The sequence below is a fragment of the Carcharodon carcharias genome, chromosome 7 (genome assembly GCF_017639515.1).
Source record: "Carcharodon carcharias isolate sCarCar2 chromosome 7, sCarCar2.pri, whole genome shotgun sequence".
In the NCBI taxonomy this organism is placed as follows: Eukaryota; Metazoa; Chordata; class Chondrichthyes; order Lamniformes; family Lamnidae; genus Carcharodon; species Carcharodon carcharias.
In genome coordinates, this window is record NC_054473.1 from 131,657,026 (window position 1) to 131,677,805 (window position 20,780).

The 20,780-nt window shown below is 44.3% G+C and overlaps 1 protein-coding gene across 2 annotated transcripts in view; it reads left to right on the top strand.

Annotated features, from left to right (window-relative positions):
• bcar1 (BCAR1 scaffold protein, Cas family member) overlaps nt 1-20,780 on the top strand; it is a 243,579-nt gene that overhangs the window by 119,509 nt on the left and 103,290 nt on the right. Inside the window, exon 1 of one of the 2 annotated variants that reach the window (XM_041191427.1) lies at nt 5,180-5,359. The exons of the other annotated variant lie outside the window; for it this stretch is intronic. Coding sequence (XP_041047361.1) covers nt 5,345-5,359 — 15 coding nt within the window. The 5' untranslated portion in view covers nt 5,180-5,344. Of the gene's footprint in view, nt 1-5,179; nt 5,360-20,780 lie in introns of those variants that run through there. 2 annotated transcript variants of the gene reach the window in all.

A 20,780-nucleotide genomic window follows, 5' to 3' on the forward strand; every position in this document is an offset into this window, starting at 1 on the left:
TGGCGGTGATCGGCTGCCCGCCCATTGCCAAGCCGATGGGGCCCGCCCACCCATCAAGGGCAAAATTCTGCCCGTAAAGTCCAAAGACATAGTGAAACAATGGGAATTTGCATTCAAAGGAGAAAATATGTATAAAGGAGAGAAGGCTGTGTGCAAAGGAAGGAATTCTAAGATCTAACAAGTGTGAGAAAACCCCCAACTGTGCCCAAATTGTTGCCTGCAAGAACTAAAGTTAAGAAAACTCACTTTGAATTTGACTGTTCTGGGTATCATGTTAGTTTGCCTGGGTCTTTTAGAATCTATGGGCAGAATTTTCCCGTTGGCATGCAGAGGTGGGACCTGCATGCCGACACGTAAAATGACGTGCGGTGACATCGGGCGAGCATCCCGATGTCACCACGCGCCATCGCGATATTTCGTTCATTCAGCAGGCGCGCGATGATATCCGATGCATGCCTGCCACTTAAGGCCCTTGAGGCGCCAATTGACGGTGATTTTTTTTGGCACCCGTGTGATCTTCGAGTCATTGCATCGGACAGGCGGGTGGGACACGTTTGTATAAACCTCATCCACAGGCAGGATAAGAGGGCTCAGTGGGGCTGCGAGTGTGCTTTGTCAAATACTTAATTTTCAAAGTTACGATACTTGCCTTTGTGAGCTGCAGTACTTCAAAACTCATACCAGCTGCTTGGACTGGACTCACAACCTTCAGGTTAGCACTCTGCAGTGAAGAATCATTTTTGGGCCCTTAGCCTGGGAATAGGAGCTGAACTCTCCACTGGAGGCACCTCCTCTGAGGAGGAAGGGAGGGCTAGGAGGGGGAAGAGGCCAGGAGTGCACATTCAGCCTCTAGGGGAGCCACCTTCGGGAGGAGAGGCACAGGCACAAGGGGTGCAGGGCCAAGAGGTAGACCAAGGCGGAAGGGGCCGCAGAAGATGGCACTATCCTGCTGCCAGGGTATGCAAGCGGTGAAGCAGCTACCTCAATATGACTGAGGTGCAGTACCGAAGGAGGCTCCGTCTCTCAAGGGGGACAGTCAACTATATCTGTCAGATAATTGGCTCTGAGATCTCCACTAACTGTGTGGGTGGGCACCCGTGCCAGTGGTTTGAAAGGTCACAGCTGCCCTCAACTTCTGTGCCTCTGGCTCCTTCCAGGGGTAGGTGGGCGATCTTTGCGGTGTCTGCCAATCAGCTGCCCACACTTATCAAGCATGTACAGATGCTCTGTTCAGGCGTGCATTGACCTTCACCCACTACCATTGGGAACAGACAAGCCAGACATAGCGTGCCAGAGGTTTTTCGGCCATTGCTGGCTTCCCCCGCGTCCAGGGTGCAATAGACTGTACACATGTGGCCATCGAGGTGCCAGCAGGTGAGCCCGGTGCCTTCGTCAACAGGAAGGGCTTCCACTCCATGAACGTGCAGATAGTGTGTGATCACAGGATGCTGATTTTACAAGTTTGTGCAAGGTACCCAGGCAGCTCCCACGATGCCTACATCCTCAGACACTCCTAGGTTCCAGGGCTCTTCAGTGCTTCAGCCCGGCTGGATGGATGGCTGCTGGGAGACAAGAGCTATCCCCTCAGCAGGTGGTTCATGACGCCTCTCCGCGATCCAAGAACAGAAGATGAGCAGCGGTACAATAGGAGCCACGCCTCCACATGGGCTGTGGTGGAGAGAGCCATTGGGCTTCTCGATACTTTTCCGATGCCTGGACTGTTCAGGGGGCGCGCTCCAGTACCCCGCAGATTGTGTGTTGGTGATAGTGGCTGCATGCTGCGCTCTCCACAACCTTACGCTGGAAAGTGGGGACACAGTGGACAGTGAAGACGTCAACGCAGACGCAGTGGCTGCAGCTGCACACGATGACTCCAGCAATGAGTCTGAGGATGAGCACGCACAGGGAAATGCTGAGGAGGTAGATGCTGACCCGGGTGTACTCCAGGGAGGCAGGGACACTCGGGAGGCTTTAATCCAATGAACCTTCAGCTAGCACACCATGTGACCTTCAACACACGCCAGGGCTGCAGGCTCTATACTGGGTGCAAAATCTGCCTGGATAGGAACATTAACTAAGGGCCTTGTCAATAAAGCTGAATGTCCCACAAAGCACTCCTAACATTATTGGTAACCATCCATCTGCAGAAGAAAAGAGGCACCCTCAGCCATGTCTGAATTTAATGTCATAACAAAAGGAATTTAAGAGAACAAAATGACACCCATTTGGCGGCATTATGTGCATCCTTCTCCTGAAAAGGAGAGAAGAGCATTGATTAGTGCTACTTGTACCTGGACTCTCTTCCTGTACGGCCCACCCCCAACCAGAGTGGGGCATTGCAGGGCCCCAGTGCCTCCTCACCCGGTTGCTGCCGAACACTCACACAAAGATGCCAGGCCTGTCCCCACCCACCACCCCTTGGCCAAATGCTGCCTACATCACATTAGGCATCATGTGGTCCAACCTTCCATAGCAAGGAGGCGTAAGCATGTGGAGCGCAGAGGACAGCCGGTCGATCAGTGCCACAGCACCTTGATGCTCCCCTCCCAGCATGTCATCACCCTGACTTTGACATGTCCTGGAGTTCCCCAGCTCTGCGCCTAGGTGCAGTTCCTCCAGGTTGCCCCAAAACAGTATTGTGGGTCTCAGTGTACCACATGTTGCGGGTGCAGAACCCATCTCATCACCACCCTCTCAGGGTGACCTAGGCATGGGCAATATCCAGCGAAGGACACATGCTGTCAATGATTCAGTGCAGTCCCTACGCTCAGACTTTGGGGGGGGCGTCAGGGGGGAAAGCCTACCTGCTGGGTTAAGTGACCAATGCCAACATGGTACTCAGTCTTCCTGAGCGCAGGAGGTCATTGAAGCGCATGCGGCACAGAACCCAGCGTGTCGCGGGAGCTCACCACCTACGCTACCTCCTCCCAGGCAGGTTTGGTCATGGGGGGGCTCCTCCTGGGGTATGAGGACCTCCCGCCATGCTGCCACCTCCTCGAGGAGGGTAACAAGGCAATCGTCCAAAAAACGAGGGACACAGTGCCCCCCCTGCTCTACCCTTCTGCCTGGCCTACTTGCCAGCAGTGCTGTCCAGTAGCCATATTTGACAGTCTTTGAAAGGCTGCGGCAGTTTTTCTAAACAGATGCCAGGTCGCCATTGGACCCAGTGGTCATTGCAGTCCTGCCGTCGCCTGCCCACTCCCGCTGTCCTCGGGAGCCGCGATTCATGCTGGGCGGGCCTTAATTGGCCCGCTCACATAAAAAGGCGGCATGGGACCCGATCGGGGGCAGCAATTGGGCCCGCTCCCACCCACCAGCCAGAAAATTCTTCCCTATGTGTTTTTACTGTTGCCCAACGCGCCCAGCAAATGGTTCCGTTTTTTTCTTAAAAGTCACTTTTAGCCATTTAAAATTAGGTTACTCGTATGTGGTGGATTGCCACTATGATTAAAAATGCTTACTTTTTTGTGATAAATCAATTTTTAGCTGTATTCATCAAACTGCACCAAATTACCACTCCCAAATATACGTAAAAGAATATTTTTTTAAAACGATTTTTTTGGCTCAACTTGCTCCTTTCTATGTTGCCTGATTGTGCTGCTTCATGGCAGATCTTGCATTTGTCATTGTGCAAGTGAGTTTGAGTGGAAATTTAAGGGGAAAAAACACTTCTCAACACAGTGAAATTTTGGGCGCAATTTGCATCCGGACACTGACTGTGCCCAAATCACAGTCTTCCCCAAGGTAGACAAACTGAGAAGACTGGAAGGCGGATGAAGGATTCAGGAAATGGGGCAGGGCAGGGTGGAATATGAGACATGAGGAGGATGAGGCAAGGGATAGATTATTGGGGGGGCATCTGATGTTGTAAATTGATCGATGGCATGGAGTGGGATCAGAGATGGAGCTGTGGAGTAAGTTCTCACTAAGTAAAGTTTATCAAGACTCCATTGAAGACTCAAACCATACAGACGTGAGAGACCTAGCTTCAATGCCTGCACTATGCTGAGTTTGTGGGGATTAGCTGTGGTGGAATTAGGGGAACTCAAAGTTAAGACTTCAGTGCACCTTGGCTAGGAAGGACAAAATAAGCCAGATTGCTCTATTCTGATCACTGCCCAGTGACACTTGCTGGAAGTGCATATGTGTTGTTGACAGGTGAGAAAAGAGGATCAAGCTGTGAAATGCTTTCCCAATGCCCTGCCCACCCCACCCCACTAAGCCAAATAGCTTGTTGACACTCAAAGTTCAGACTTTCACATGAAAAATAGGCTAAATGACCTCCTTCAGTTCTATATGATTCTTGGATGAAGGATGGCCAGTGCTTGCAGAAGTACAATGCAGCACTTCAAGGAAAGAGAGAAGAAAACTGCTAAAAGGAAAGATCTAACCATCTCAGACACTATGGAGTCATTGCAGTGATAAAGAAGCATGGGGTTCTGGGACAGACCAAGAAAGGAACAGCAGAAGAGGAAAAGAAAACTTTTTTTTCTTTGCAGTGGGTACAGCTACATACATGGTATGCTGCCATCAAGCACTGGTCATTCTTCAGAACCTCACCCAAGAATCAGAATCATACAGAACAGGTGGAGGCTATTTGGCCCATTGTATCTCACCTCAGAAGCCATTTTATGTGTGTAACCAAAATGGTGTGCATTCCAGGAAAGTTAACTAGTGTCCCTACGATAGGTTTTTTTAAAAAAAAGCCAAGGTTCCTGCTTCTGGCCAATGTCCAGTGACCTTTAGAAAGCGTAAATATTGGGCTTAGACTCAGTTGTGATGCTCTTGTGGCGGAACAGCTTTCTGGCATTGCCACAGCACACGTATGGAGAATGGTTATTTGGGTAATAGATTACATGTGTGGAGCTGTAAACTGTGCAAAATAAAAATGGGACCCTTTTAAATTCCATACCATACAGCCTCCTTAAATCTTATTTGTCAGATCATAAAGCAGGGGGGTCACTGTCTCTTACAGAGCACAGTCTTCTTTTCTTTGTACTATGTTTGTTCTACACAGCGCCATTCAGTGGCAGAGCTCTTCACAATACTGTTTTAAGTGGAAGCTCATTTAAATGAAAAAGCTGACTGTGACCAATCGTATTGCAGCCAGGGGCCTCGGGAGCCTGTCTGAATCCATGGAAAGTATAAGATTACCTAACGAGCATTCCCTCCCAGTCAGTGTGCTTGCAAGGCAGCTCCTAGTACTTCATACCACACAAGTGAGGTCACACTACTGGATGATGTATTAAACTTAAAACACACTACAGGAGAGTGGTATAGGAGCTTTATTTTCAGGGACTGGGGATCAGGAGTGGTTTTCACATCACGGAACAAAAAAAAATCAATGATGAACTACTTGGTAAGTGCCTGCACTGTATATGTGACCCCTTAGTGAATGCCGATGCCGTGTCTGAAAGGGTTAGGATTGTGCTGTTGTCTGAAGATCCTCACTGGGTCAGCGAACGTCTATAGAGATTGCTGCTGTTGTAGGCCTTTTTTAAATTACAGAGCCAAACGGAGTGATTTAACCAGGATCTGCTTCTAGCTCTGGGGCTTTCTGTTTTAAAACTCGGGACCTGATTTATTAGAGTCTGTCCTGATCCTATACTACACATGTCAATAAGGTCAACCCTGATCTGTCTTTACCAATGAAGAGGGTTCTTAATCTAGTGACATTCAATGAGAACACGCAACGTTCAGTGGCAAATCAGTCTATTCAGGAAAGTAGGTAAATGTTGAAAAGGTAGGGTTACTTAGTTCTTGAATCAGAGGCAATGCATTTTCAAGCGTGTCAGTTTTTACGTTTGTTCTAACGAGTAAATGTAACAGAAAATGGTATCATTTGACAGTTGTTTTGGTGCATGGCCCCCACAGGCGTATATGTGATGCATTTCTTGTTTCGTTGGGATTTCATGCCTAGGTGAAGCAGCTTGGAAAGAACAGCTTTTGTAAGTTGTTTGCCTTTTTTTTGCGGGCAGGCGGGTGGGTGCAGTGGAAAGGAGAGTTCCAATTCTTGGCAGATCTGTGTGGAAGTAGTCACATATAACCGCAGGCGAAGGTTGTGGGAGCAGGCGTGCTTGTCAGTGTGTTGGTGGTGTGAGTTTTCGTGACTGGAGGGTGTGAAATCACAGCTCCTCCCCAGCTGACGAATCACAAAAGGTAGGTGTCAGACTACAGTCAAGGTGAGCTGAATAGAATTGGAGTAATTTAAGTGAGTGTGTGTGTGTGTGTGAGTGATACCTGACTTCTGATAACTTTACAATTAGGAATTGTAGAGGAAAAATAAATGTCAATTGAATAAGAGCACTTCCCTCCATAAACAACATAAATATTTCACGCAGGTTTGTGCGTGTCTTATATTATATTGCAAATGCATTTTTTAAATCTTGTCTCTCCACCCCCAAACATGTTGGCCTCTTGCTGAAGTTTGTTATAGTTCCATTGTTGTCAGCTGTCTTCTGATATCTTGTCCAAATAGCTGTTACGTGCACTTTGACAGCAACTGTTGGCCTATTCAACTCTGGGGGAGCCATAACCAGGTACAAACCTGCCCTCACCTAATATTCACTATCAGCAGCGGCTGAGTTAATGTTTAAAAAGGAGTTTGCATTTATATTGTGCCTTTCACAACCCAAGTATTTTGGGACATGCTATGAAGTATTTTTGAAGTGTAGCCATTGTTTGTCTATATGAAACATGGCAGCCAGCTTGCACACCGCAAGCTCCCACAAACATCGATGAGATAATGTCTGGAATTTAATGCCCACCAAAGTGAATTCAGAGACGGTGGGAACTGTGTGATTGGTTGGGAGGGTGTGGGGTGGAGATCCTGCTGCCCTCCTGTGTCTCTCTGATCAAGTCTGGGGCAGGAAGTCTAGCTGGTGGCCTTCATGCCCATAGGTACTAACCCAGTGGAAGGTGGGGTCTCCCCATCCAGGGACACCTCCCAGAAAATCCTGTCAGGTATGCCAGCGGCTTAACGGCAGGGGAGGAGATGATCCTTTGCTCACTGGTACTCTGTGTCGGATTGAGGGACCCAGTATTGGGAAGGGTGGGCCCTTCAGGAAGTCACACCATGCCCTTGCTGCTGACTCCCCTCCCTTACTCTCGCCAGTGACCCCACCCCCACCCCATCTTGTCCATACTCTGCCTGAGGATCCATGGGCAATCCTCATGGTAGGCCCCCAATAGTGGCTACTTTTCCTGGTGGCACTGCCAGTACTGGAGAGCTGCTGGCCTCTGATTGACAAGTAGTTCTTAGAGGCAAGATTTCAGCCCTACAGAGGGCTTAATCTGATGGAAGGCTCGACTCTGTCCAGGTAATTGACTGGTTACCTCGGAATAGCATTGGGCCTCCTGGGTGGAGAAAAGTGATGCAGCTTTCCCACCAGTTCTCCAACAAGACTCTCGTTGTCCACATTAGGTCCCTGCCAACGATCAGGTCATCTATTTTAGTGATATTTGTTGAGGGATGAATTTTGACCAGAACAAATATTGACAAGGAGGAGAAATCCTGGCTGATTTTCCTTTGCCTAAAGCAGGGATGCTGAAGGCTAATGGCCCTACCTGCCATCCTGGATTAGACACGTAAAATCAGTATACACTGAAACTTGAACCTGGACCTTCCTGATGTCTATGGTATAGCAACTCACAGGATAAACTCATTGAAGGGAGCCCATATGTATGAATGTAGCCTTGCTTTTTTGGAATGAATGCAAAGCTAAGGATTAATTGGTAAGTCTTGAGGCACTTTTCACTTGATGTTATGGCACTGACAGCAGGTGGCATATTATAATAAAGCATAGAGTAACACCAACAACAACTTATGAAGTGCCTTAACGTATTGAAATAATGAAATGTCCCAAGGTGCTTCACAGGAGCATTACATAAAAAAAAAGACACCAAGCCACATATTAGGTCAGATTATCAACAACTTGGTCAAAGAGGTATGTTTTAAGGAGTGTCTTAAAGGAAGAAAGTGAGGGTGGAGAGGTGAAGAGGTGTAGGGAAGGAATTCTAGAGCTTGGTGTCTAGGCAACTGAGGGAAGGCCACCAATGGTGGAGCAATTAAGATTGGGGATATGGGGATACAAAAGAGGCCAGAATTAGAGGAGTGCAGAAATTGCAGTGGGCTGTAGGGCTGGAGGCGATTACAAAGATAAGGAGGGCCAAGGCCACGGAGGGATCTGAAAACAAGGATGAGAAGTTTTAAAAGGAAGATGTTGCTTGTCTGGGAGCCAGTGTAGGTCAAGGGAGCACAAGGGTGATAGGTGAATGGAATTTGCTGTAAGTTAAGACAGGGACAGTAGAATCATATTGTGGCCTAAAGAGATTGTGCATGAACTTGACTTGCATTCCCTTGAGTTTAGAACGTTGAAGAGGTATTTGAAATGATAAAGGGATTCAGTGGAGTAGATAGAAAGAAATGGATTCCTCTGGTGGGCAAATCCAGAAGAAGGGGGCACAATCTTAAAATTAGAGTTGGTCATTCAGGAGTGAAACCAGGAAGCATTTCATCATGTAAAGGGTAGTAGAAATCTGGAATGCCCTCCCCAAAATGATTGTGGATGCTGGGACAGTTGAAATTTTCAAGACCAAGAATAACAGATTTTTGTTTGGTAAGGGTCTTGAAGGATAAGAAACAAAGGCGGGTAAGTGGAGTCGAGATATGGATCAGACATAATCTAATTGAATGGACAAACAGGCTTGAGGGTCGAATAGTCAACTCCTGTTCCTATATTCTGATAAAGCAGGCGAACTCCACATCTGGATGGGGCTAAACAGAACTATATAAAGGCATTTTTATTGTGCATTCAGTTTTGGAAGAGCTATGTTATGTGCTCGTCTCCCATGCTTGGACTTGGCAACTAGCCCCCGTTGGTGCACTGGGCTCCTTTCTAATGCTGAATTCCACCCAAACAAACAATGGGAAATGAGCTTACATTGCTGCAGATGGGTTCCTTAGCACAGTGGCAGAACCTGCGACCCACACCATACTGTTGCTTTCTACAACTTGGGCTTGTCTTACACCTTGGGAGTGCAGGTAATGGAGGGAGTCGGACCTGTGTGCGTGTTGTCAACTGCATTCCTGTCATTAAAAAAGGTGCCTTCAGTTACTAGTATTCATCAATTAACAAAATGGATCATGATCCTTGGTGATAAAATGTGTGTTGTGACCTCCTTAGCATATTTGCTTTTCCCTCAAGTTGTATTGGAATTACTTGAACGACATTTGAACAGTTTAAAATTTCAAATGAGCTGCACAGCAGCCCGTGGTTTTGTATCTTTACGATTCTCTGCCTCGGGCTGCTAGGAATATGTGTTTGATGCCAAATCCTACCTTGTTAGATAACAAGTTGCAAAATCCAACATGTTTACTACCACCAGGTACAAGCTGGGGCAGATTTTTGCGCTGTAGCAAGGAGTAACTGTGCTTGTTGATAGCTGGATAGATTCCAGAACTATTGACAGATACCTAACCTAATTCAGTAAACCTGGGTTTAAGGGAGTTGCAATCTGAGGTGCTAATGCTGTATAGATCCACATACTGTGTTTATTAGTTTGTTTTCTCTTTGACCTATTAGTAAATGAATGTTATCGCCACTCCTGAGGCATACTAGCCCTAGTCTTAGTTGATATGTAAATGTTTTCTTTTGAATCTTTATGGGAATGTGAAACAAGCCTGTGCTTTGGCTTGCCTCAAGGAACTATGGGTTTGTAAATAGACAGAAAGATTGAATGGGTCCCAGTTTTGAATAGTCAATATATCATTAGCCAAAATCTCAACATACCAGAAATCTCGAAAGAAACTATTTTTGTTACTAGTTTCTGCGCAACTGTGATTGCTGCCGTCTATGGTACCAGGCTAGTCATAATAAAAGGGACAGGGGAATTGGGGAAGCAAATTGCTTTCACATTTTTTTGTACAGGACCTCACGGTAACCCTGACGGTATTTTTCTCATTTTTGTGCCTGCTACATGTATTTTTAACAGAATTCATTTTAGAAAAGAAGTCTATCCTCAGGCTTTTTTGTATTAATTGAATTAATGAGGAGGAGATGGAGTTTATTTTGTTGAAAAAATGCCCATTTAATTGTAGCACAGAGCAGCAGTCATGCATGAATTTAAGTTTTATCATGATCGCTCCTTGCCTAGCAGTAATTGTAACTACGGCAACTTGCAGCATCTTTACTATAGAATAAATTTGCGATGTGATTCACAGCGGAGTAATCAAGACAAAATTACTCCAAACCAAATTAGAAAATATTTGGAGAGGTGACCAAAAACTTAGTGTGTGTTAAGTAGGGGAAGGAGGGAAAAAGGAAGTGGATTCAGAGAAGAAATTCCAGAGTGTAGGCTGTAGGCAGCTGAAGCTGCATCCTCCAGTTTTGAAATGAAGGGATTGTACTAAGCAAAGACAGAGGAGAGTTCAATTTGGTGTTGGTGAGACATAACTGTAGGACTGGCGGAGGTTACAGAGATGGGGAAAGGTGAAGCATGAAGCAGTTTAAACATAAGGGTGAGAATTTTGTATTTCAGACATTGGAGTAGTGCAAGCCAATGTAGGTCAGTATGATGACCCATGTGATTTGGGAAAAGCCTGTATTTTCTTTTTGTGTGATGCCCCCTTTAACTCTAAGGTGGAGTATTCTAAAAGGGGTGTAAGTGGACTTCCTAACGGGCAGTTTTAGTTCTAAGGAATGCCCAAGTGATCTGAAGTTGCCTTAGGAATGAAAAGTTAAAAAGCAGAGGATGAATAGGAAGCTAATTGCAATTGTGTTGGGTACCAATCTGTCTTGTGGCAGAAGTTCTGAACACAGATTTCATGTGAGCGGAAACAAGCAAAGCTCTCTGAGTGTTCAGTTTTCTGTTTGGCAATAAGAGGAGAATACAATTGGTCTTAGAACCTATAGTTCAGAACAGATCCTAGTGTTGAAGTAGGGCTCTCAGACTAGAATAGGGACTATGTTACTGTGTGTAATGCAGTTGTAAAGGACTGAGAGCTGAGGACATGGAAAGCAGGGGATTGTGGATTGGACAAGATCCACTGCTGCTGTTTCAGTTTTGCCAGAGCCAGCCAGACTTAAAGGGATCAGAAAAAGAAGTCTCTGGGGATTCTGTTCCATCAGGCCTGTCATCACCCGAATGAGAGAGGGTTTGTAGACATGCTCCTTGTTGGTATTAATTGTATCTGGAGACCTTGGATAGAATATGGTTGCCGTTGAAAGCAACTCAAGGACCAAATCCATTGAGTGGAAAATGAGAGATTCTCTCGCTTTGGGAAGCTGAGATGGAAATTCTGTCCTATTGCACGTGGTGCAATGTTTATATGGGAAGTGATGCGAATGCTTTGTACCAACTATTTAAAGTGAAATTTACCTTTTTATTTGAAATATCCTTCACTTGTTAATTAATGTTTGAAGTATGTTGATTTTGGTTGGTTTGTTAGAGTGGAAGTTTTAAAAACTGAAATCTCATTCAGCGGTTTTCTTTCTGTTGGCATCACGGAGATTCCTTTCTTTTCAAAGTTTTTGGTCTCTCTGGGGATTGTAACACCAGTAAGAAAGGTGAAGAATGGGAAACGGCGCAAGTCAGGCTACAAGCAGCAGAGTTTTTGTGAGCTGCAGTTTAAATGATTGGGGATGGAAGACCGATGAGGGAAGCATTGGAATAATCAAGTCTGATGGGTGACAAAGGCTCAGGGATTTCAGCAGCAGATGAGTGGAGGCAGGGATGGAGATGAACGATTTTACAAAGGTGGAGATCGCTGGTCTTATCCATTGGAAAGGCCAGTGCCTCCATTATACCAAGAAAAGAGAAAAGGTTACAAGGTCAGCATCGTTTTGTAATGGATGATGTGAATTTCTACAATTCCAATACTCATTAGCTTTCATTAAGCCAATACATGGATAACATCCCTGTGGTCATTACTGATACTCATTCCGCTGTAGGGTTCATCCTCTGATATTTTCCTTGAAAAGTGGCCATATCTGTGGCAGCTACAAATTATATATTGCACGTTTTAAACGAACAAATGAATAGCCACTATTCCTTACTGTATCTTCAAAGCCTCAAAGACACTTTGTATCTCATGACTTCTATCCCTTGAAAGACCATCTCCTGTTTGAAACGGCATCATGTCTCAAAGGTTTTCCTGGTTTTCTCTCCCCAAAGCTAATGTTTTTGATCAAGCTGCTATACTTTTTGTTTTGAAGTTTCATCTTTTAACATTCAGATATTGGTCTCTCTTTCCCATTTTGTTCACCCTCTGCCTCTCACCCAGCCCATCCTTGTTGTATGCCTAATTTAAAAATGACTATTTACCAATGTGGTCCATGCATTTTAATTTCTGATTCTCATCAGCCTGTGCAGGAGAAATTCATGGATTGGTTGATTTGAAATGAATGAGCCTGACGTGAAAATAGGTGGAAGATTATTGGGAAGAGGGCAGTGAAGCTTCAAGCATTGGTCTAAAAGTGCTTTTGTTTAAAAGCTGTGTAGTGAGCTGCTCATGTAGGCATGTCGTTGTGAAATGTCAGACTGTTACTGAATGTTCCTGAGTCGAAGGGATGGAATGTGTTTCTGCGTCCAGATTCCATTCAGTAAATCAGTGGCGTGGATCAGGATGATTCAGAACTGGTGTGATGACAGTATGCCTCATAAGGACTTAAATCTATCACTTGGCAGCAAAGAAAGAGTTGACAATGTAGCCAGATTTCCACATGCAGAGAGTCACCTCTGACAGTAGAGTTTAGGTGTGTGTCTGTTGCCGGTGAAACAGTTGTGATGGATCAGGGTCTAATTTTCAGCACATACAGTCAGAGAAGGGAGGTTTAGAGAGACCTGACTCAGTGGTTTTAGCTGTGGAACACTGAACACTCATCACAAGACTTTGAACCCCACCCTTACTGACTTGATTTGCACTAGATTACCCTCAACAGGCACGTTTTACCAGTTCTCTTCAAGGGTCACAGGGCAAAGCGCTAGCTTCATGTAAATTGAGTGCCCAAATTCAAGTCTCCCATCTCCAGCTCAGCTCAGCCAGCAATCAGCTCAGTCCCATATAAGTTATATGAGGGCCATTTTTAAGCTGTTTTTTATTTTGGCTTTGCTTTAAGTGGGATCCAGAGAGATGGTATCATTGACTGGTGTCCGCCATTCACACTGAGTCTTGACAGCAGATTCTCAGCCCCAGTTTTTCCCTTTAAAAGAGTACCAAACAAATCTAAATAGCTCCAAATTGCCTATGGATCAGTGAATGCAAACTGAGCTGTTGTTCCAGAACTCAAACTTGTAACTGTTGCAGAAATTGCAATGGTCCTGAATTGAAAACCCAATGATATTTTAGAAATATTTAAAGAGTAAAAGGATAACTAAGGAAGGAACAGGGCCTATTGGAGGCCAGAAAGATAATTTGTGTGTGGAGGTAGAAGAAGTGGACATGGTTCTTAATGAATACTTTGTGTCCGTCTTCACAAAAGAGAACGATGCAGCTGATGTGGTTAAGGAGGAGGAGTGTGAAATATTGGATGGGTTGAACATAGTGAGAAAGAAAATATTGAGGTTTAGTAGGCAAATTGGATCCAAAATTGGCTCAATGGCAGGGGCCAAAGGATAAGAAGGTGACTACGTACATTTATATAACACATTTCATGACCACCATAAGTTTCAAAGTGCTTCACAGCCAATGAAATACTTTTGAAGTGTAGTGTGGGAAGTGTACAAAATGCAGCAACTAATTTGCACACAGCAAGCTCCCACAAACCTCAATGCGATAACCAGTTACTCTGGTCTGTTTATGTTGATGGAGGAAATCGAGATTGGTCAGGACACCTGGGATAATTTCCTTGCTCTTTGAAATAGTGCCATCGGATTTTTTATATCCACCTGAGAGGGCAAACAGGGCCTCAGTTTAACTTCTCATCTGAGAGATGGCACCTCCAACAGTACAGCGTCCTCTCAGTACTGCACCAGACTAGTAACTTTGATTTTCATGCTAAAGTCAGGACTGGGATGGAAACCCACAATCTTCTGACTCCGAGGCGAGAGTGCTTCCAATTGTGCCACGGCTGACATTTACAATGGCTGAAGGTCGTTTTTGTGATTGGATGATTGTTTTGGATGGGGTTCTGCAGGAGTCAGTTCATCATCCCCTTGCTTTTCATGGTATCTATCAATGACTTAGACTTAAAAGTAGGAGGCATGATCAAGAAGTTTGCAGATCATACAAAAAATGGCTGTGTAGTTGATAATGAGGAAGAAAGTTGTAGACTGCAGGAAGATATCAATGGACTGGTCAGGTGGGCACTAAAGTGGCAAATGGAATTCAATCCATGGGAGCTGTGAGGTAAAGCCTTTGGGGAAGGCAAACGAGGCAAGAGAATAGACAACAAACAGTAGAATATTGAGAAGTGCAGAGGATCAGAGGGACTTGGAGTGCATGACCATAGATTCCTGAAGGCAGCGGGACAGGTGGATAAGGTGGTTAAGAAGCCATACGGGATTGTTTCCTTAATAAGGCAAGACATAGAATATAAGAGCAGAGAGGTTGGGCAAGTAACCTATAAAACGCTAGTTCTGGCCACTGCTTTACAGGAAGGATGTGATCCCTCTAGAGAAGCTACAGAGGAGATGTACAAGCATGTGGTAGAAATGAAGAATGTTAGGTATGAGGAAAGATTTGATCAGCTAGGGCTGCCTTCTTTGGAACAGAGAAGGCTGGGGTAGACTCAATTGAAGTACATAAAATAATGAGGGGCTAAGAGAGCAGATAGGAAGGATCTATCCCCCTTAACAGAGAGGTTGATAACCAGGGATGTAGGTTTAAAGTAATTGGCAGAAGGATTAGAGGGGAGTCGAGGAGAAAATGTCTCACCCAGAGGATGGTGGGGGTCTAGGACTCACTGCCTGAAAGGGCAATGAAGGCAGAAAACCTCAGAGCAATTAAAAGATTGTCCTGGTTAGAATTCCCTCCATCAGCTTCACTAAAACAAATTATCTGTTTATTATCTCATTACTGTTTGAGCAGCCTCACAGGAACTGTGTTTCCTGCATCACAACATTTCAAAATCGGTGGCTGGGAGGTTCTGAAGTTGAATTTGCACTTAAAGTGCTGTAACCTACACAAGGCCATGGACCAACAGCTGGAAAGTGGGATTAGGTAGGATAGCTCTTTCTCGGCTGGCACAAACATGATGGGCTGAACGACCTCCTTCTGTGCCATAAACTTCTATAATTACATCATTCTACAAATTTAGTGGTCGAACATACGAACATATGAATTAGGAGCAGGAATAGGCCACTCGGCCCCTCGAACCTGCTGCCATTCAATAAGATCATGGCTGATCTGATTGTAACCTCAACCTCACATTCTACCCCTGATAACCTTTCACCCCCTTGTTAATTAAGAGTATTCAAAGACTCTGCTTCCACCGCCTTTTGAGGAAGAGAGTTCCAAAGACTCGCAACCCTCTGAGAGAAAAAAATTCTCCTTATCTCTGTCTTAAATGAGCAACACCTTACTTTTAAACAGTGACCTCTAGTTCTAGATTCTCCCACAAGGGAAAATACCCTCTCCACATCCACCCTGTCAACTCTCCTCGGGTTCTTATATATTTCAGTCAAGCTGCCTCTTACTCTTCTAAATTCCAGTGCATTCAAGCCAAATCTGTCCAGCTTTTCCTCATAAGACAACCGTCCTTCTTTAAATAAGGAGACCAGTACTGTACACAGTACTCCAGATATGGTCTCACCAACACCCTGTACAACTGAATCATAACCTCTCTACTTTTGTAATCAATTCCCCTCACAATAAATGATAACATTCTATTAGCTTTCCTAATTACCTGCTGAATCTGCATTCTAACCTTTTGTGATTCATGCACTAGGACACCCATATCCCTCTGAATCTCAGAGCTCTGCAATCTCTCATCATTCAGATAATAGGCTTTTCAATTCTTTCTGCCAAAGTGAATGATTTCACATTTGTCCCCATTATACTCCATTTGCCAGATCTTTGCCCACTCACTTAACCTATCTGTGTCACTTTGTAGCTTCCTTACACCCTCTTCACAATTTACTTTCCAACCTTTCTTTGTGTCATCATCAAATTTATATAAATTGTAAAACGTTGAGGCCCCAGCACTGATCCCTGTGGTACACCAGTCCCATCCTTTTAACCAGAAAAAGACCCATTTATGCCAACTCTCTGCTTCCTGTTAGCTAGCCAATCTTCTGTCCATGCCAATATGTTACCCCCTACACCATGGGCTTTTATTTTCTGCAATAACCTTTGATGTGGCACTTTATCAAATGCCTTCTGGAAATCTAATTACAGTACATTCACCAGCTCCCCTTTATCCACAGCACTTGCTACTCCTTCAAATAACTCCAAGAAGTTGGTTAAACATGATTTTCCTTTTACAAAACCATGTTGACTTTACCTGATTGCCTTGAATTTTTCTAAGTGCCCTGCTATAACACCCTTAATAATGGCTTCTAACATTTTCCATATGACAGATGTTAAGCTAACTGCCAGTAGTTTTCTGCTTTCTGTCTCCCTCCCTTTTTGAATAAAAGAGTTATATTTGCTATTTTCCGATCTAATAGAACCTTCCATGAATCTAGGGAATTTTGGAAAATTAAAACCAATGCATCAGCTATCTCAGTAGCCACTTCTTTCAAAACCTTGGGGTGAAGTCCACCCAGACCTGGGGATTTGTCAGCCTGCAACCCCAACAATTTGCTCAATACCACTTCCCTGGTGATTGTAATTTTACCCCAGTTCCTCCCTCCCTTCCATTTCCTGATTTACAGCCATTTCTGGGATGTTACTTGTGTCCTCTGTAGTGAAGACCGAAGCAAAATACCTGTTTAATTCATCCGCCATCTCCCTACTTTCCAGTATCAATTCCCCAGCACATGCTAACTTTGTTAAATCTTTTCTTATTTCAGTATCTTTAGAAATTCTTATTATTCATCTTTATATTACTAGCTAGCTTTCTCTCATATTCTAATTTTTCCCTCATTATTAATCTTTTTGTCACTCTTTGCTGCTCTTTATATTCTTTACAATCTTCTGACCTTCCACTCGTCTTTGTAATTATATGCTTTTTCTTTAAGTTTGATACTGTCTTTAACATTTTTATTTAATCAAGGATAGTGGGCCCTCCCCTAGGAATTTTTCTTTCTCGTTGGAATATATACATTCTGTGTATTCTGAAATATCCTTTAAATGTCTGCCAATGAACTATTGACCTATAACTTAACCTCAATTGCCAGTTCACAAGCTCTGCTTTCATGCCTTCATAATTGCCCTTATTTAAGTTTAAAATACTAATCTTGGACACACTCGTTTCTCCCTAAAAATGAATGTAAAATTCAATCATATTAGGATCGCTGCGACCTAGGGATGCTTTCACTAGGAGGTTATCAATTAATCCTATCTCGCTGCTCAATACCAGGTCTAGTGTAGCCTGCCCTCTAGCTCCAGAATGTGCTGTTCTAAGAAACTGCCCTGAAAATAATCTATGAACTCATCTACATTTCCTTTGCCCATCTGATTTTTCCAGTCTCTATGTAGATTAGAATCACCCATGATTATTACCTTTCTGACAGGGTCCCATTATCTCTTCTTTTATGCTCTGTCTTACTGTGTAGTTATGATTAGTGGGCCTGCATACCGCGTCTTTATCATTCCTCATCTCAACCTAAACTGCTTCTACATCCTGGTTTCCTGAAATTAGGTCATCCTTCTCTAATTAACAGTGCCACTCCTCCACCTTTTCCTAACTTCCTGTCCTTCCTAAATGTCACATACCCTTCAATATCAGGTTGCTGTCTATGTCATCCTGTAGCCATGTCTTTGTAATGGCGACCAGATCGTGCTTATTTATTTCTATTTGTGCTATCAGTTCATCTGTTTTGTTTTAGACACCATGTGCATTTAGATACAAAGCCTTTAGTTTTGTCACTTTATTATTTTTGTAACGTGCAGCCTTATCTGCTGAGTTACTCTTAGATTTGTTCTCTCTGTCCCTTCCTGTCACAGTCTGTTTATCATTTCCCATATTAATACCTGTCTCTCTTACCTTGTCTCTATTCTTTGGTTTACTGCATCTTCCCAAATTTGATCCCTTGCCCCCACAATTCAATTTAAAACCTCTCACTTCCCTAGTTAGGCGGCTCACGAGGACACCAGCCCCAGCACGGTTCGGATGTAGACCGTCCCAGTGGTACTGATCCCACTTTCCCCAATACTGGTGCCAGTGCCCCACAAACCAGAATCCACTTCTCCCACACCAGTCTTTGAGCCACACATTCATTTCTCTAACCTTATTTGTCCTATGCCAATTTGAATGTGGCCCAGGTAATAATCCAGAAATTATTACCTTTGAGGTTCTGCTTCTTAATTTGGTGCCTGGCTCACCATACTGCCTATGCAGAGCCTGCTTCCTCATCCTGCCTACGCTGTTGGTACCTACATGGACCTCGACCACTGGATCTTCGCCCTCCCACTGCAACTTCCTCTCCAGCCCTGAACAGATGTCCCGAACCCTGGCACCGGCCAGGCAACAAAGCTGTCCGGACTCTCGCTCTTTGCTACAGAGAACAGTGTCAATCCCCCTTACTATACTGTCCCGTACTATTATCACATTCATTTTTGCTCCCTCCGCTTGGATGGCTTCCTGTACCACGGTGCTATGATCAGTTTGCTTATCCACTCTGCAGCCCCTACACTCATCCAAACAAGCTGAGAGAACCTCAAACCTGTTGGGACAATTGCAGAGTCTCGCACTCCTACCCCCTGGGTCCCCTTACCTGTCTGACTTACAGTCACACCCTCCTGTCCTTGACCACTGACCAAATCAGATTGTTAGAAGTGCCAGGAAAATGGCAGAAGCCGCTGTTTTCAGCCATTTACTCCTTTTCCTCAGGTGTTCGCTAATTTACTGAAGTTGCAGCAGAACATTAAGACATCTATTTCCCATGTAGTCCTGGCACAACTTCAAATGTGGGTTATGACCTGGTCTAATTGGCACTAGTGACAGGCCCTATGTTGACTTTTTCCTTGTCAGCAGGAATATTGACTTTTGGGTTCTGCCTGAATAAATGGGCTGGATGAGAAGTAGTAGGATTGATCTTCTGACCATTATCTTTTTTTTCTCTCACTCTCATGAAATGAGGTTTAAAGGAATAACCTTCACTCTTGGTATTTGCCCCAGGTTTAATTTCATTAAATTTACAGGGTGGTAAAGATATCAGGGGGAAAAGGAATGAAATTTGCATCCAAGTTGCAGGGTTCTGTCCATCAGGAGCACATATGGTGAATGTGACCTCTGTGGTTTTAATAGAATAAACTGGCTTTATATATTGCATTTCACAACTTCGGGATCTCCCAAAGCACTTCATTGCCATTAAACACTTTTGACATGTAGTCATTGTTGTAATATAGAAAATGGGGTGGCCAATTTGCATACAGCAAGCTCCCATAAATAGCAATGAGATAATGAACAGGTATCTGTTTAGTGATACTGGCTGAAGAGTAAATATTGATGAGGGCATCAGGATTAACACCCCTGGTCTTCTTCGAATAGTTTCATGGGATCTTTCTTGACAACCTGAGAGAGGACAGAAGAGACCTTAGTTTGACAGCACTTCCAGCAGTACAGTACTCCCTCGGTATAGCAGTGGAGTGTCTGCCTAGATTATGTCTTTAGGCCTGAAGTGGGGCTTGAGCCCACAACCTTTTGACCTGGAAACGAGAGAGTTGCCATTCTTTCTTGAATGGATGGAAAATGTTAGTGGTGGGGGTGTGGTTAGGAGGGGGAGGTGGGTGTGTGATGGTGGTGGGGGAGTTGAGAGGTGTGTGGTGGTGGTGATGAGGGGTGGTGCTGGCAGGGCATGGAAGAACTTGGACTTCCCTATCTACTACTTCAGGGGTGTAAATAGTACAAATAATTTTATTAAGTATTCACTCTTCACTAACGAGTATTGTTACCGCATAATTTTTTTCCACTGTCGGGCCCTGTGATTAGCTTTGTGTATTTAATTTCTGGTACCCAGTCAAGTAGGGTCAGAGACAAATTAACACAACACTTGAATCGCCAGCAATGGAATTCTATTTATTTTTAGGTGGCCACATCTCTGCCACCAGGAAGCAAAACAGTCCATGATGAGTGGTGGAAAAGAGTGGTTCAGAGCTGCAGCTATTTTGGGAGGTGGGGAGGGCAGTCTCCAAACCGCTGGGCTTTGTTTATTTTTCAAAGGAAAATGATATTTTTTGTTCTTGGTGGATTTGGTCTCTTGTTTTTCATGCGAGGCCCCCAACAGAATTCTGATGCATGAAACATAGAGTCTTGCTAGGATTACTCTGTGGCTTGAAACAATGCTTTGTACCTCTAGGTGACATGGACAAGGCAGAGCTTTAAGGTGAATGAAAGGTTCAGTGTCCTAGTACAGAATATCGCAATTTAACATTCACCTCCTGGGTTATTCTGGAGTTAGTGTTTCTCAGATCTCCGTTGTACTTAAGACACTACAGCAAATCTTGCAATTCATCAATCACTAGTCCAGTTTATCTTCAGTTTAGACAGAAAGCGAGTAACTTGCTGTTGGAGCATCTTTCATGAGAATATTGTTGCACCATTCTGCTTTTTCTACTGGTGTTAGTGAGATGTTGCTGCATAAAGAACAGGCCGCCAGTTGCCACTAGCCTGGAGTGCTCAAGCCATCAGGGAAGAAGAACCATTTATTTTTACTGGCTGTTTTTCAGTGCCTCT